This window comes from Xyrauchen texanus, chromosome 13 (assembly GCF_025860055.1).
Source record: "Xyrauchen texanus isolate HMW12.3.18 chromosome 13, RBS_HiC_50CHRs, whole genome shotgun sequence".
Lineage (NCBI taxonomy): Eukaryota > Metazoa > Chordata > Actinopteri > Cypriniformes > Catostomidae > Xyrauchen > Xyrauchen texanus.
This window is the reverse complement of record NC_068288.1, coordinates 11,737,611-11,752,467: the sequence shown is the minus strand read 5'-3', so window position 1 is coordinate 11,752,467 and position 14,857 is coordinate 11,737,611. Positions and strand designations below refer to the sequence as shown.

Sequence of the window (14,857 nt, the reverse complement as noted above, 5' to 3'; positions counted from 1 at the left end):
ACGTTTGAAGTCAGTTTAGAGCAGAAGAAATAGAAATAAACCTGGTGTAATTGTTATGCTATTTCTAGCCATTGTACATGCACATGTTACCAGACATGATCATATTTTTATCAAGAAAATTCACGTTGGATCATAATTTCTTTTTTCTAAAAAGATCTTTGATATTAGGGCAAAAATCATTTTCTTGATCATATTTTTTGTATTGTTTTCCCGTAAAAATATCTAAAAATCTATTTGATTCATCTTGTTTTAGAAACAACACATATAAAAGATATTTGGGTTTATCAGAGAATGTATTTTTAACATGTTTATTTTGTCTGACTGTACTGACAGAGTTTTTATAGTCAAAACAAGTAAAAAAATCTACCAGTGCTGAAGAAGTAATCCAAAGTATGTAGACGTTACTGACCTTGAGTAATCTAACAGAACACATTACAAATTACATTTTACAGCATGTAATCTGTAATCTGTAGTGGAATACATTTCAAAAGTAACCCTCCCAACACTGGTTTTAATGAATATCTGTTTTACATGTTTTCAAATGACAAGCAGACACAGAAGAATGAGACAGACATTAGCAGACTGTTTTAATGGACTTCCTGTTTATGAGGTGTCTGATACAAATGAAGAGAAGCTGTTAAATGAGGTTGCACTGGACGGACCTTTAGAGGGATCAGAACGATAGAGAGACTCATTATAAGACATTCGGTCTGATTTACTGCTGTCTTGCCATCAGCTAACATGACCTCACACCGTGCATAGCTGGTTATTTACATCTGTGTGTGTGCTCGTGTGAATTTATATGTGTGGCTGGGTATGCTGTCACCTTCCTGTTTTTAGTGATTGGGTAACAATGTCATTCATTGACTGCCTATCAGCATTGCAGTTGGCTTATTAAAGGCATTTATTGTCATCTGGGTTTCAAGACACCTTTTCACGGTATGTAAATTATTAAGTGCTTTTAGCTATCATAGTTATGTTTCTGTTCTATTAACTTTTTATTTAGTTTTTAGGTGGGCTGGCTAACATGTGGGAGCATTTAATCTGTGGCTAGAGAGTGGGGTAGTTAGTTTCCCCTCCCCTTTCCCCTTTTGGAGTGCATTGCAGTTCTGCTCCTATTGTTTCTTTTTTTTTTCTTAAATTTGGTTTGGTTCTGTTTTGTTAACTTCTTGTCTTATGTTGTTGGATATTGTGCTGTGTTTGGTGTGTGCCACCCTGGAACACTTTCCTCCTTTGGAATTGTGTTCACTCCAAACAAACGACTGCTCTTCGTTCTGGACTCTGATTTGTTTGTAGAATCTGGTATATTTGGATTCTTCTCTACAAGTGAGTGATCTTGGTCTGGATTGTGTAAGGCCGAAGCATTGTTTGCACTGATTCATACCGGGAAACTGCTGACAGCACTTACTCAAGTTTTTAATGTATTTTGTTTTAGTTTATTTCTTAGCCGCATTTGCATTATGGGTAACCCAATTTGATGTTTGTTTTTGCGTGGATAAGTGGTTAAATTTTCCAGCGTGGTGTCCAATTGTCGTTGATAATTTGTATTTTAAGTTTATCTTATTTTTTCTCCTTATCTTTTACAGGAGCTGGATGTTTGCAGCAGGGAGACTGGCTTCCATTTCTGTGCCTGGTGGCGGTTTTTTCTTCACTGCTTGTTGTGCTGTGCTCATCGCCACATCATTTTTGGATACTTGGGGGTGTGTGTGTAAAACACGTGTGATTGTGGTGGTCTCCAGGAAAGCCTCAGCCCTGTTTAGTGTTTTGATAGTGTGTGTGTAATTGTGTGGTTGTAATGTGAAACCTGCCATTAAGGCTGAATCTTGTCACAGTATTTTGAATTGAATTTTAGATTTTTTTTTATTGATTTATTGTGACAAATAAAAATAAGATATTTTTGTATTAGTATCTACATCTCATCCTACATTGGTGGAAACAAACCTGTGTTCCTTTTGTGGGTGGATTTAACTCTTTGTCCTATATATATATATATTCCCTGGGTGATATTCCAGGGTGGCATATTCGGCTACCTTTTTCTCTCAATCTTGTAAATTCGAATGTAAGTTCTACCCCCTTTGTTTATCCCCTGTTACTGCTCCCTTCTACTCAACACATTGATTTGGTATTCAGTTTGCACACCATATGATGCCATTAAAGAATTTCATTCAAATGTGTCACTGATGTGTTCCAGTTCTTGATGCTTATTAGAGAGATTTTTTTTTCTTTTAAAGATTTGAGGATACATTTATTAAAATTATTATTGAGTAATGATTTCCCAGATGGCGAATAGGAGATTAGTTGTTGTACCTCATTAACAATTGTTGAAAATAAATTCAAACACAAAGCAGCAGCACCTGCTAAGTTAACTGAATAGAAAATGACTAGAAGAAAAGAAGCATCACTTATAGCTCTGCAGGCTGATGATGAATACACACATTTCAGATTCAAGGCTTAAGCAATAATTATACAGTATATTACATAACATAGGCTATAAAAGCAGAGTTGCCTGTAGAATGACACCACTCAATCTAGGTTTGCTGATTGTATGGGTAAGCGAATCAATACAGGGATGTATGGACAAATGTAAATTAACAAATTGACAAGAGTCAGTATGCTGCATGTATGTCATTACATAAATATCATATTGCATAATAATTCCACAGGATTAGGCTGTCAATCACTTTTCCATTCAGACATCCTGTTCACCTTAAATCCCCCTTTGGGCTGTCTATTTCTTATTTCTTATCTAATTATCTATATTTAATGATTCTACATATTCAACACTGAAACAGAAAACAGGATAGCATTTTGGGACACAACCCATGATGCATCGAGCACATGCGGCTGCATTGCCTTGGTGAACATATGCTTTTCTTCTGGAGCTGAAAGGTAAATTGATTGCAAATATGACATAGTTGAAAAATGACAAATGGAATCCAGGTTTTGGAACAGTCTGCCTAAATGGCACACATCATAGAAGGAGATTGTTTATGCCAGAAATTAACAGCCACAGATGTACAGAGATCAGACAATCACACAGTTGCAGGTGAAGGAAAATCATGGACTGATTGCTCTCCCACTTTCCGATGAGCAGCTGCTCTCAAAAGCCAATGTAAGTATTGTTTGTAGATTGCACAAGTATTCTTTGCAATCTACAACCTTCTGTAGATTGATTAGATGAACTGCTCACAGATTTAAAGACATTCCCAGATTATTCAAACTAGTTTCACGTGGCTCTCTTCAAAACACTTTCCATTCAGAGAGGGAGTGGAATCTCCACAACCAGTGTGCAGCATCCACCTGGATTGTGCACCAGCAGCCATAGTGCACCAGAACACTCTGGCAAACACTGGCTATCAGTAGAGTGGAGAGGGATGTAGCCAATTGATTGATACATTGACCTGCTACATTTGCCAAAGTGTGCAGTATATATGGAGTACTTTTTCACACAAAGTCAGCATTTATTTCCCATGTGATGAATGAACTGGATGTTACAATATATATTAACTACAATATTATTATTATTTTTTAAATTATACATGTAATCTTTTTACAAAAAATGAAAATTCTCTCATCATTTACTCACCCTCATGCCATTCCAGGTGTGTATGATATCCTTTCTTCTGCTGAACACATGCAAAGATTGTCTAGAAGAATATCCCAGCTCTGTGGGTCCATACAATGCAATACAAGTGAATGGTGACCAGAACTTTGAAGCTCTAAAAAAAACACATAAAGGCAGCATACAAGTAATCCATGCAGAAGAAAGAAAGTCATACACATCTGGGATGGAATGAGGGTGAGTAAATGATGAATTTTTGGGTGAACTGATACTTACAACATAATTTAAAAAAAAAATTAAGTTTACATAACAGACAGATGGCTTCAACAGGAGCATATTCCATTGATTAACAACCTGTGAGCTTATAGAAGGTCTGTCTTAAAAGGTTTATAAGTTATCATAAAAAAATAGTTTGCCTAATAATGCCTACCGTTTCCCTTACTAATGTTTAAAAACAGTGGGTAGTATGCAGTGTACATTGTGCAGTATTCACGAAGTAGAAAGCTAGTTTTCTATTCTGAACAAGTTATTCTAAAAAAAGTAATTAATTACTAACTACTAATTACATCTTCTACAGTGTAATTAGATTACAGTAATAATTACTATTTCTGAAAAGTAATTTCATTACTTATAACTAATTATTTTCTAAAACCCTGATCAACCTCGACCAGATGAAAATTCAAGGATAGACATGAAACTGCTCTTTTAATTCTTTCAAATAAATAATTCATGAACTGGCCAAAGACTTTTAGGGTCTGCAATAAGTTAGAAAACTTCAATTTTCACACTAGAAGTTACATTTTGACTAAATTGACAATTTTTTTATATGATTGTTCTAGAGTCTATACATTATTTAACACAATTACATCAAATTAAGAGTAATCACTTACTTTTTTAAATGAAAAAATAATTTAATTACAGTAATTTATTACTTAGTAATGTATTACACCCAGCACTGGTCAAGGTAAGTTTCACGTTTGGATGGTGAACAGTTCAACAGTTGAGTTCATATGCTCCCTTTCAGGTGTAGAGTGGCTGGTATTTATTTACCATGCGCGGCCACTTTAAGACAGACAGCATTTCTTAAATTCCTATGAACAAAAGCGGCGTTTTAAATGCCCGGATGACGTCACTAAACTTTTTAAGCGGTTGGAGTGCGCGCGTAGGGTAAACACACACACACAAGCGCGCGCTCTCCCGGTGACTTGCTGCAGATGCGTCTGGACAGGCTCTGGTTTACGGATAATATCATCAAAATCACCGATTCTTGTAAGAGAACTTACTTCTATTTTGTTTTGTTTTGTACATATAATTAGATTTTTATTAGGAATGTTTCAGATATTGTAAATGAACATATTAAACTTGCTTTTTATTAATTAAGACCGTTAGATTGTGGACCTGTGGCTTATTGTTTGTAAACCATTGTTGTGTACGTGTTGCATTTTTTCTCTAACTGCATTGCTATTTTTATTTTACATGAACGAAAAATAATGGAAATGATATGCTAAAACATGTATTACTTTCTAAGTTGTAGTATGTTAGGTGAAGCTCGTTTGCACGTGTGTAAATCCGGTTGTATTTAATCGTCGTGTTAATAGTTGTGCTATTCTGTTCACCGTGCTTAACTGTTTAGTGCTTTCAGCATTGACCCAGAGCTCAGCTTCGGACCCCAGCAGTGACAGACAAAATAATGTTCATAATGATATTGCTGACGCCATGTCGTTGCCCTTGAAAGAGAAAAACGAGAGAAAAGCATGGCATTCTGACAAGCTACTGTTATACTTTAATCACTGAGTCTTTCATACTGTTTCCTCAGACTGGAATCCATTTACCTCTGAAGAAGCTGACCTGAATTAAGTGTGCGCCTCAAATTCACCTCAATATACTAAATATGATCTAGTAAAAAAAATGTATGACTAAATCAGCCTGTAACGACATTAAAGTTCAAGCAAAATTAAATTCCTGTCATCATTTACTCACCCTCATGTGCATGACTTTCATGCATGGAACAAAAAATTAGAATGTCTGAGTGTGCATATAGTGTGGTTGTCAAGCTCCAAATATGACCAAAAACACCGTAAAATATTCGGTATTAATTTTTCCACTATACTCCTAGTGTTCTGATGCATTATGATAGCTTTTTTTGAAAAGAGACTGATATTTTGAGAAGGGTATAGCTGCAGGGATTACTCCAAATAGGGGCAGTCGCTTCAAACCACCATTGAAGATGTAGGAAGCACCTTACCAAACCCTTTTCCTAACCTTAATCGTGAGTGGAAGTGACGGCCCCTTTGGGAGTTGGCGCTAGAGGTCGACCAATAGTGGAATTACCGATAACCAAGTTGGGCAGTACCTGCCGATAATCGATTAATCATAGGATAGTTTTTAAAATGTATACAGTTCTGAACTTTATTACAAAAACAAACAGTACTGACTGAACCATAAAAATGTACTTTTTAAATGTTTAAATATATTATTTGTATATTATAAATCTAATATTTGAATTGTAAAGTCAGCTGATTTTTAAAGTGACATTGCTTCCTTAGTCCACAAGAGGGCGCAATAAATACATGACCCAAACAGCACCATTATATTATTGCATAGAACATTCCTATCCTGGCTGTTAAAAATGAGCATTTCATTTTCAACTAATGTGCATTAAATAAATAAATAAAAAGTTTTAGCAGGTCCATATTCTCAAATGTTTTGTCATAAGTAAAATGAGGGGGGAAAACGCTTCAATAGACAGTTCACATGGTGTTACACTTGCACTAATTCCTAAGCTTCATAACAGCGAAATACCACATTGTTTTTTATTCATTACAGTGTATGTAGGGTAGCAATATTCCCAGATAGCAGTGGTATTCGGCTGAACTCGGTGGTGAAGCGGCTCAGACTATGAGCCCAGGCAAGGAGCTGTTCAAACAGACGGAACACAACAAACTGGAACCGAACGTGAGGATCTCGAGACACATATAACCAAGTTGAACCTCTTTCCTGACAAAGCATTTAAATAACTCCTTGCTTATTCTGAGAAATGCTTATTTAGAGAGCAAGACACAATGGCCAAAGACCTCCACCAACTGTAATGGGCTGTTCACAGTCACACCTTACACTTTTGCAACCATCCATTTGTTTTTCTATGTAAACGCGCACTAGACGAATGTATTTGTTTCCCTTTGTTTTTGTTTATTCAGCGTCTCGTGCAGGAGAATTGTGTATGAAGAATTGTTTTAAGCTGTACAGGTTGTAAAACAGGGAAGAGAAATGCTTATTTTATTTAATCTACCCCCCAACCCAAACTCAAATCTAACCCTAACCATTAGTAGAGACAAAATGCAATGTTGGGGATAAAAATGCATCCTCATTATCACGCTTGTTATTGTTTATATTAATGTGATTACTTCCTTGTTTGAATGGGGATTGAACTGTGGTCTCCCATGCAACTGACGCAATGCGCTACCAGCCATGACGGAAAATAATTGTTGTTGAGCCATTCCAAATATGTCCTATGGGGCATGTCAGTGAGTCGGCATACTGTTGCCGATCCTAGGGTTCCCGGAACTTTCGGAAACAGAATGCCACTTCCCGTTTGATCATGTTGGTGTGCTCCAGTTTCCTGTTGAAACTGGCCAATTTTAATAAATTGTCTCTATTCTCTACTTTTTACACAAATGTGTGGACATCTATGATGGGAAAGGTTGGCTACAATTTGTGATATACACAAAATTCTGTATGAAAACGGCTCAAGGGCAGATTTCTTTTGTGCTAACCCAGAACTTATGTGACAGTGTATTTTTTTTATTTTTAAGAATGACATAATGATGCACACCATTTTACTGGTAAAAGGCCATTTGAATGGCAAGAACAGAAGGCAGCAATTTGTGCAAAATGTCTTCTTTTTTTTTACGCATTTTAACTTTGTCAATAACAGAACAGCGCAAAAGGTGGATGGAAACTTGAGTTATTTAGTTATTGTTTATGTGGACACAATTACATCCTGGTGTCCATTCTCGCATTGCAAGAAGTGAGAAGACTCTAGAAGAATCAGTAACGCCACAGGATGAGGTGAATACATTTGTATTGAAGCAAAACTGTCTGAAAGGGTTGATTTAAATTTACATGAACATTCAGAAGTAACATGTTGATTTCCAGTAAGATCATGTTGGCTTAGAAATTCTGCAAAATACATCAGGGTGTGAATATTTGTGTTGAAAGCAAATTGATTCGATTTACGATTCATAGGTTTTCGATTTCATTCAAAATATTTTTTTTGCCAATTCATAACGATTCAGTTCTATTCATAATGAAATCTGATTCTGCATTTTTTATATGCATTCATATGATTCTTTAAAGGTATAGTTCACCCCAAAATTTTAATTCTCTCATCATTTACCCTTCTGACACCCCAGATGTGTGTGACTTTCTTTCTGCAGAACACAAACCAAGATCTTTAGATCTCATCTCTGTAGGTCCATACAATGTAAGTAAATCGCGACCAGAAGTGTGCGTTTCACTCGAGACAATAGCGCAAGCTGTCAATTGCTCATTTGATAGTCAGTGGCATTCTTGAGCAGAGATCAGACACGAGATGCTCGAAAGCTGCTCAGAAAAATTTCAATGAGAGTTATGATCAGAACTGGGTGCGTGCGTGATTCCCGTGAAGGGCGACAGAAGTGTTCAGTGCATGTCAGTGAGGGAGAGCTATGAAAGCATGTGTGGCGAGGCGCGCTAGAGAACGCCGCCGCACATTTCTCCATTTAATCATACATGTAACTAATTAAATATTTATATATTTTTAAATGGTGTACACCGTTTCATCGAATAGCGATTCAATTGGACTTTTAGCATTTTAAATCTATTATTGACCAACACTATCTATCCTCAATTCAAAAATCATATTTCAAGATCTATGCATATAGATAGACAGGATAAGTAATCGATGCATCGAGATAACGAGTGAATCATTACACCCCTTAAAATACAGACTCCTTTTGTGTTTCACTGACTAAAGAAAACCATATGGGCTTCAAACGACATAAGGAGAGTAAACGAGGACAGAATTTTCAGACTTGGGTGGGTGACCTATTCCTTTAATTTGCAAAGGTCTTTCGTGAGGATGCATATATTCTTAAAGAGCCATGTGCCCTTTACATAGAGAAGACATTTACAGAAGGCTTTGAACGCATTTTAAAAGAACGCTTATCAGAATAAGAGAATTTTTGTTTAATAAAACTAATCTGCAGATGTCATTCAATCATATAGTTAGTTAGTACGTGACTAATCATATTATCTTGATGTCTTGTAACTAGGCTGTAAATTGATTAAAAAAAAATAAAAAAAATGTTGTCCCAATTAATCAAATCACATTTATCAATGATTACCGAGAAAGGCCCCCAAATAAAGCTAATTTATAATATAGTATTTAAAAATGTACATAAGACAATATAAATAATTCAGATAATTCAAATGCATTACATTATTATGGGAGAACCACCAGCGTCAGAACAGCGCAAAGTTCACTTTATAAATCCCAGTTAGCTGAAGACTGCTTGTACACTTGTGCCTTGATGATAGATGCTGCTGCTAAAAATAAAAAAAATGGTCTTTTTGTTTTAGTTTTTTTTTCTCCCCAATTTGGCATGCCCAATTCCCAATGCGCTCTAGGTCCTTGTGGTGGCGTAGTGACTTGCCTCAATCTGGGTGGTGGAGGATGAATCTCAGTTGCCTCCGTGTCTGAGAAAGTCAATCCATGCATCTTATCACATGGCTTGTTGAGCGTGTTAACGTGGAGACTTAGCGTGCGTGGAGGGTCAAGATATTCTTTGCGGCATCCACGCACAACTTGCCCCACTGAGACCGAGAACCACATTATATTGACCACGAGGAGGTTAACCCAATGTGACTCTACCCACCCTAGCAACCGTGCCAATTGGTTGCTTAGGAAGCCTGACTGGAGTCACTCAGTATGCCCTGGATTCGAACTTGCGACTCCAGGTGTGCTAAAAATTATTTCTTACTCTTTGTCTTGTGTTAGAACAAATTTTTTTTTATTTATTTTTTTATATTTTTACACAAAACATGCAAACTTACTTTTTCTCCTATATTCCACTTATTAAACCATAAACTGCTCGATTGCAGTTGTATTTTGAACCAACATTTTCTTTTAAGCGATATGAGTCAGGATGAAGTGTAACAGGCAACATATTTCATGCACATATTGTGTAGAGTACTGTGTTTCTGACCTAGAGGTTGACCGATAGTGGATTTTTCCGATACTGATTACTAGGGAGTTGGGATAACCGATTAATCAGCTGATGTTTTTGAATGTCAAAAAAAAAATCTTATTCTGCCCTTACTATGACTGGCACAGACATATAGTCCTAAATGAATTGAATCACAGATGCTGTTTATTATTCATCCAAAATCCACAAAATAAGCAGAAAATAATGAAGTTCCCTATCTGTTAATCACTCATTGTGTCGATGTAGTGGCACTAGGGGTCGAACTTGGGAGCCCCAAACACCTCTGATATTTGAGAAATGACCAATGAGAATTGGCGAGTGGAATTTGCATGCCACTCCCCCGGACATACGGGTATAAAAGGAGCCTGCTTGCAACCACTCATTCAGATTTGTTCTTCGGAGCCAAGCAGTGTAGAATGTATCAACGTAATTGGAGGCATGGTTGGCGCGTTGTGCTACCTGGCCAAGATGATCGGACTCGGCAACGTCATTCAGGCCGCCAGGCGCCCGCCCAGATTCAACGGTGTCCAGTTTACCTCGGTAGTAGACAAGGATGCCGCTGTTCTGCGTGTGGAGATCGCAGTCCTTATAGAGAAGGATGCGATAGAGCCTGTCCGTCCAGCCGAGATGAAGGGGTTCTACAACCCCTACTTCATTGTACCGAAGAAAGTTGGTGGTTTGCGGCCAATCTTAGACCTGCAAGCTTTGAAACGGGCCCTGCACAATCTCCCGTTCAAAATGCTGACGCAGAATTGCATTCTGCCATGCGTCCGGCATCAAGATTGGCTCGCGGCTGTAGACCTGAAGGATGCGTACTTTCATGTCTTGATTTTGCCTCGACACAGACCGCTGTTCCTTTGGTTCGCCATCGCCATAAAATCATTTCAGCGATGCATCGCAATTCATACTCAAAGGATTGTGAATCGATTCTCTAAAGAATCCGAATCGAGTCTGAGTTCAGTTTAAATCACGGCAGAGCAGTGGTGCGTGCCAAAGACGGATGTGGAAACAAAGACATGAGTTAAGTTTTGTTCACAACTCATACTGAATGTAAAAGGTCAGTTTATGGAATGTGACCCGTTCTGATTTTTAAAACAGCTTTTAAATAAAATGCTGAAAGGGAAAAAATAGAGGGTAAAAACTTTTTGGGAAGAAACTGAAAAAAGAAATATTGATAGACAAGATGCATCGTGATGCATCGAGAATCGTTTTATAATCGAATTGTTACCCTTTGAATTGTAATCGAATCGTGAGGCCAGTGAAGATTCACACCTCTAGTGGAGGGTTGGGCCGGGTCGTGATGCTACACACCCTGACCGGGACAGAGAGAGAGATTTACGGGCAGCTGTCTGACACCTTTGTGTGTTTGTCATTTTGTTTACATTTCTTATTAAAATATTATTTATATTGTAAAGCCGGTTCTCGCCTCCTCCTTTCCCTTTAACCCCTTTACACGCGGGTAGACCTGTTTGCTTCCCAGGAATCCTCCCACTGCCCGCTGTGGTATTTGGCACCCTCACCCAGACCACTGGAACCTCCGTGTCTGGTCCCTGGATGGGACACGGAAGACCTAAGTGGGCTACCACCGGCGGTGGTACTATCACTCAGGCCACTAGGGTTGTGCCACACTAGGGTTGTACCAACATCACGATGTAGAGCCACCATCGTGATGCCACGCCCCCTTTTGCGAGTCTTGCTAGTGTGACTCACTAATCCTAGTCTCTTCTATAGTTAACCTAAAAACTTTGCAGGGATTGCTCTGTAAATTAAATTGAGAATATAACTAATGCATATATGCTATTTTAAATACTGTAATATGCCAGAGACGTGACGTGTTAGTCTGTGAAAATACCGTGTCAGGCAGGCTACACAAATATTGATCTTGACATGGTTAGCTTGTTGTCTTTTTTTTACATGTCTTACACTGTACATTTAGATTAAAATATTTTATGTTGTAGGCTACAAGAAAATAGCCTTTATTAATTAATTATTAGTAGCCTAGTTGTAGTGTCTCAGAAAATCTTGCTCATTGTCACATAGCTCTTGTATACACTGAAGCGGCAGTTTAAGATAAACCCAGACCAGCGAACGTCAAATAACTTTTGTCTGGTTAATACTTTTAAAGAAAAATTTCCTTGGCCATAAGTCCATAATGTCAAATCAAATGAAAGAAACAAGGTGAATATGAATAACACACATTTATTAAAACATAGAAGAACAACAAATAAAGAACAAGAAAACGGGAACAACACTCAGACCGAAACTCAGCATTAACATTTCACTTATAATTAGCAGCGCAAATAACTTCAGCACAGGCTACAAAATAAATTATGTTATTGAAATATTGTAAAGTGGTCATATGTATGAAAATATCAAAATAATATGCAAAATCGAATAGCTCCGCAACGGATGGCGAAAAATGCGTAAAGAAGTCTAATATCTTTCACCATAGACCATGTTTAAATTTCGATGTTTCTGGCCAGAAATACCAACATATTCACTTTATCTGGTCTTAATAAGCTGCGGATTGGAGTAACTACACTACCCGCTGTGCTGAAGACCCGCTCTGATGGAGTACTGGTAGCACATATGCACAGATATTTCCGTGCTAATCTTGCCACGAACGGAAACCTTTTGTCGTTCGTTTTCCACCAAGTCAGCGGGTCCTCTTCCCCATCAATGGCCATTTCCTGCAGGTACATGGTCATTTCTGCCTCGACCTTTTGCTCATCAGTGAGTAAAATAACGAAATTATAGTTTTTAAGTGGAAAATAGTATTTATGTAAAGAGATATATTAAAATAAAAACTCTTCTTAAGTGAAAGCTAAAAAAAAATGCTTCACGTGTCGTGCAACCTACTGATAAAGCGCCGACGAGTCATTAGTTGGGTTAGTAAAATAACTAAATTATAATTTTTTTAAATTATATGAAATTATATAATCCCCTGCCCCGCCCCACCCCACCGACGATATCATCGTCCATCGCGATGTTTTACTGTCAACATCGTCAACTGCCAATTTAGGGGACATCGCCCAACCCTAAAGGCCACTCTACGAGGCAGCTGTATGCCTTGAAGTGGCGTCTGTTTGTGAATTGGTGTTCTTCCCGAGGTGAAGACCCAGAGTGGTGTAAAGTCAGGTCAGTGCTCTCCTTCCTGCAGGAGAGGTTGGAGGGATGGCTGTTGCGTTGCATAGTCCACCAGAACTAATACAATGTGATGGCCGCTTGCAGTCCACTCTAATGGCCTGATTCTCCAATTCTTTCGAAGGGGACCTCGATCAACGGCAGAGGGCGCAATGGCGCTTTTGGGCTGGCAATTCACGGCATGCCATACACCATTTTCGAACGTCCCCGTGAATGCTCGGCCAAAAAAAATGGCCATTATATGGATCAAAGTCTTTTTGTGACCTAAGGGGCCAGCCATTGGGTTATAGTGAGCAGCCTGGAGTGTTTCCTGACAGCTCTTTGGTACTACAACTAAGTTGTATTCTCTTTGGTTTGAGTGTCCTGCATCACTTGATACAACCACTTCTTGATAGTAGAAACGTACAGGTATTTGAGTACAATATTGGGCTGGAGCTGTTGACCATCAATTACTTTCACTTGGTCAAAGGCCTGCTTGAGGGACTTGTCATGCGACTGCTCCAGAGGGAAATCCCCCTCAGGGAAGCCCCACACCATGACACTACTTCGCGAATTAACCGCAGCCTCGACTCTATACCTTTTTCCCCTGAATCGTATCTCAGTGGTAACCACCGGATACATGTGAATGCCACACCCCACCCTCATCCATTTGTTTTTATCCAATGCCCACCTTGCACCATTGGTTGGTGGATTGAGGTTTGAGAACAACCTGTATCCACTAACGCTTGATATGTATACCTTTTACTCTTACCGGTATTCGAAACACCCCTGCCGGACCAGTCCCTACCTCCATCACTGGACACCGATCCTGACTGTTTGCGGCTTCCCCACAGCTCCAGCAGACCAGCCCAGGCCTTCCTCCTGCACTCGTGGGGCGGTCTCGCCAAAATGGGGGGGGATAGCGGAGGGAGACGGGGGAGTAAGAGGGGAAGACAAGGGGAAGGATCCTATGGACCGGGGGTGGGGAACTGTGCGGGACTGAGAGGAAGGGAGGGGGGACATGAAACACAAGGGGTGGAGCTAGAGCAGAGAGAGGAGAGAAAGAAGACGACACTGCTTCGCAGCCTCCTGGGAATGCCACCTTGTAGTCCTCTGCCAACAGGACGGCCTCCTCCAGTAATGCAGGGCAGTGGCACTGGACCACTCAGCCATGCCTCTGAGAAGTTGGGAGGACTCCATAATGGCATTCTCCTCCAAAGCCGGGCAATGGAGGAGTCAGGAGACAATGAATCCGGTTCAAGGTCAGTCTTTTTAATGCTCAGTTTGACACAAAATTGATCGTAACGTCAAAATAAATGAATAGATAATTAAATGACAGAACTTTCTCAGTGTTGGGACTTGCTGGGCACTCTCTCTCCTCTCCGACACTCTGGCGAGCTTTTCAGGTCTCCATCTGCCATCACTATAATGAGAGACAGGTGTTAGAGATAATTATGACCCAGTTGACAAGCCTTAGTTCATTACAGTTCATTTTACATTCACTGTTGCATTCCCTTGCCTGGAAAGTGGACTCAATTCCATTCACACTGTGTTGTTGCATGGAAACCATCCAAGTTGAATATTATTATTGCAAGTTAATATGTTTACTTATGAGATTAATTCAAAATGAATGCGGACCGCTCTCAGAAAACATTACAGATTTGAATAGAGGTCTACTGGACCTTCATTGGGCGTTTTCACACCTAGCTCATTTGGAGTATTTGTTTTTGGGACCTGGTGTATTTTCTTTCTTGGTTCAGTTTGTTTCTTTGTCCAATTGCAAATGAGCTCTGGAGCAGTTCACCTGTGGTGACCCAATGGACCAATTAACCAACCAATGTCCATATGGGCATTTTCATATCTGAATTATTTGGAGCATTTGTTTCGGAAACATGGTTCCTTTTCTCCCTTAGTTCGGTTCATTTAG

General features: G+C 39.0%; 1 protein-coding gene across 3 annotated transcripts in view; it reads left to right on the top strand.

The window, feature by feature from the left end:
• Positions 1-4,754: 4,754 nt before the first annotated feature.
• LOC127653561 (PTB domain-containing engulfment adapter protein 1-like) overlaps positions 4,755-14,857 on the top strand; it is a 68,545-nt gene continuing 58,442 nt past the window's right edge. For all 3 annotated transcript variants that reach the window (XM_052140263.1, XM_052140261.1, XM_052140264.1), the window contains exon 1: positions 4,755-4,831. In XM_052140263.1, the coding sequence (XP_051996223.1) occupies positions 4,777-4,831 (55 nt within the window). In that variant the 5' untranslated portion in view covers positions 4,755-4,776. The remainder of the gene's footprint in view (positions 4,832-14,857) is intronic.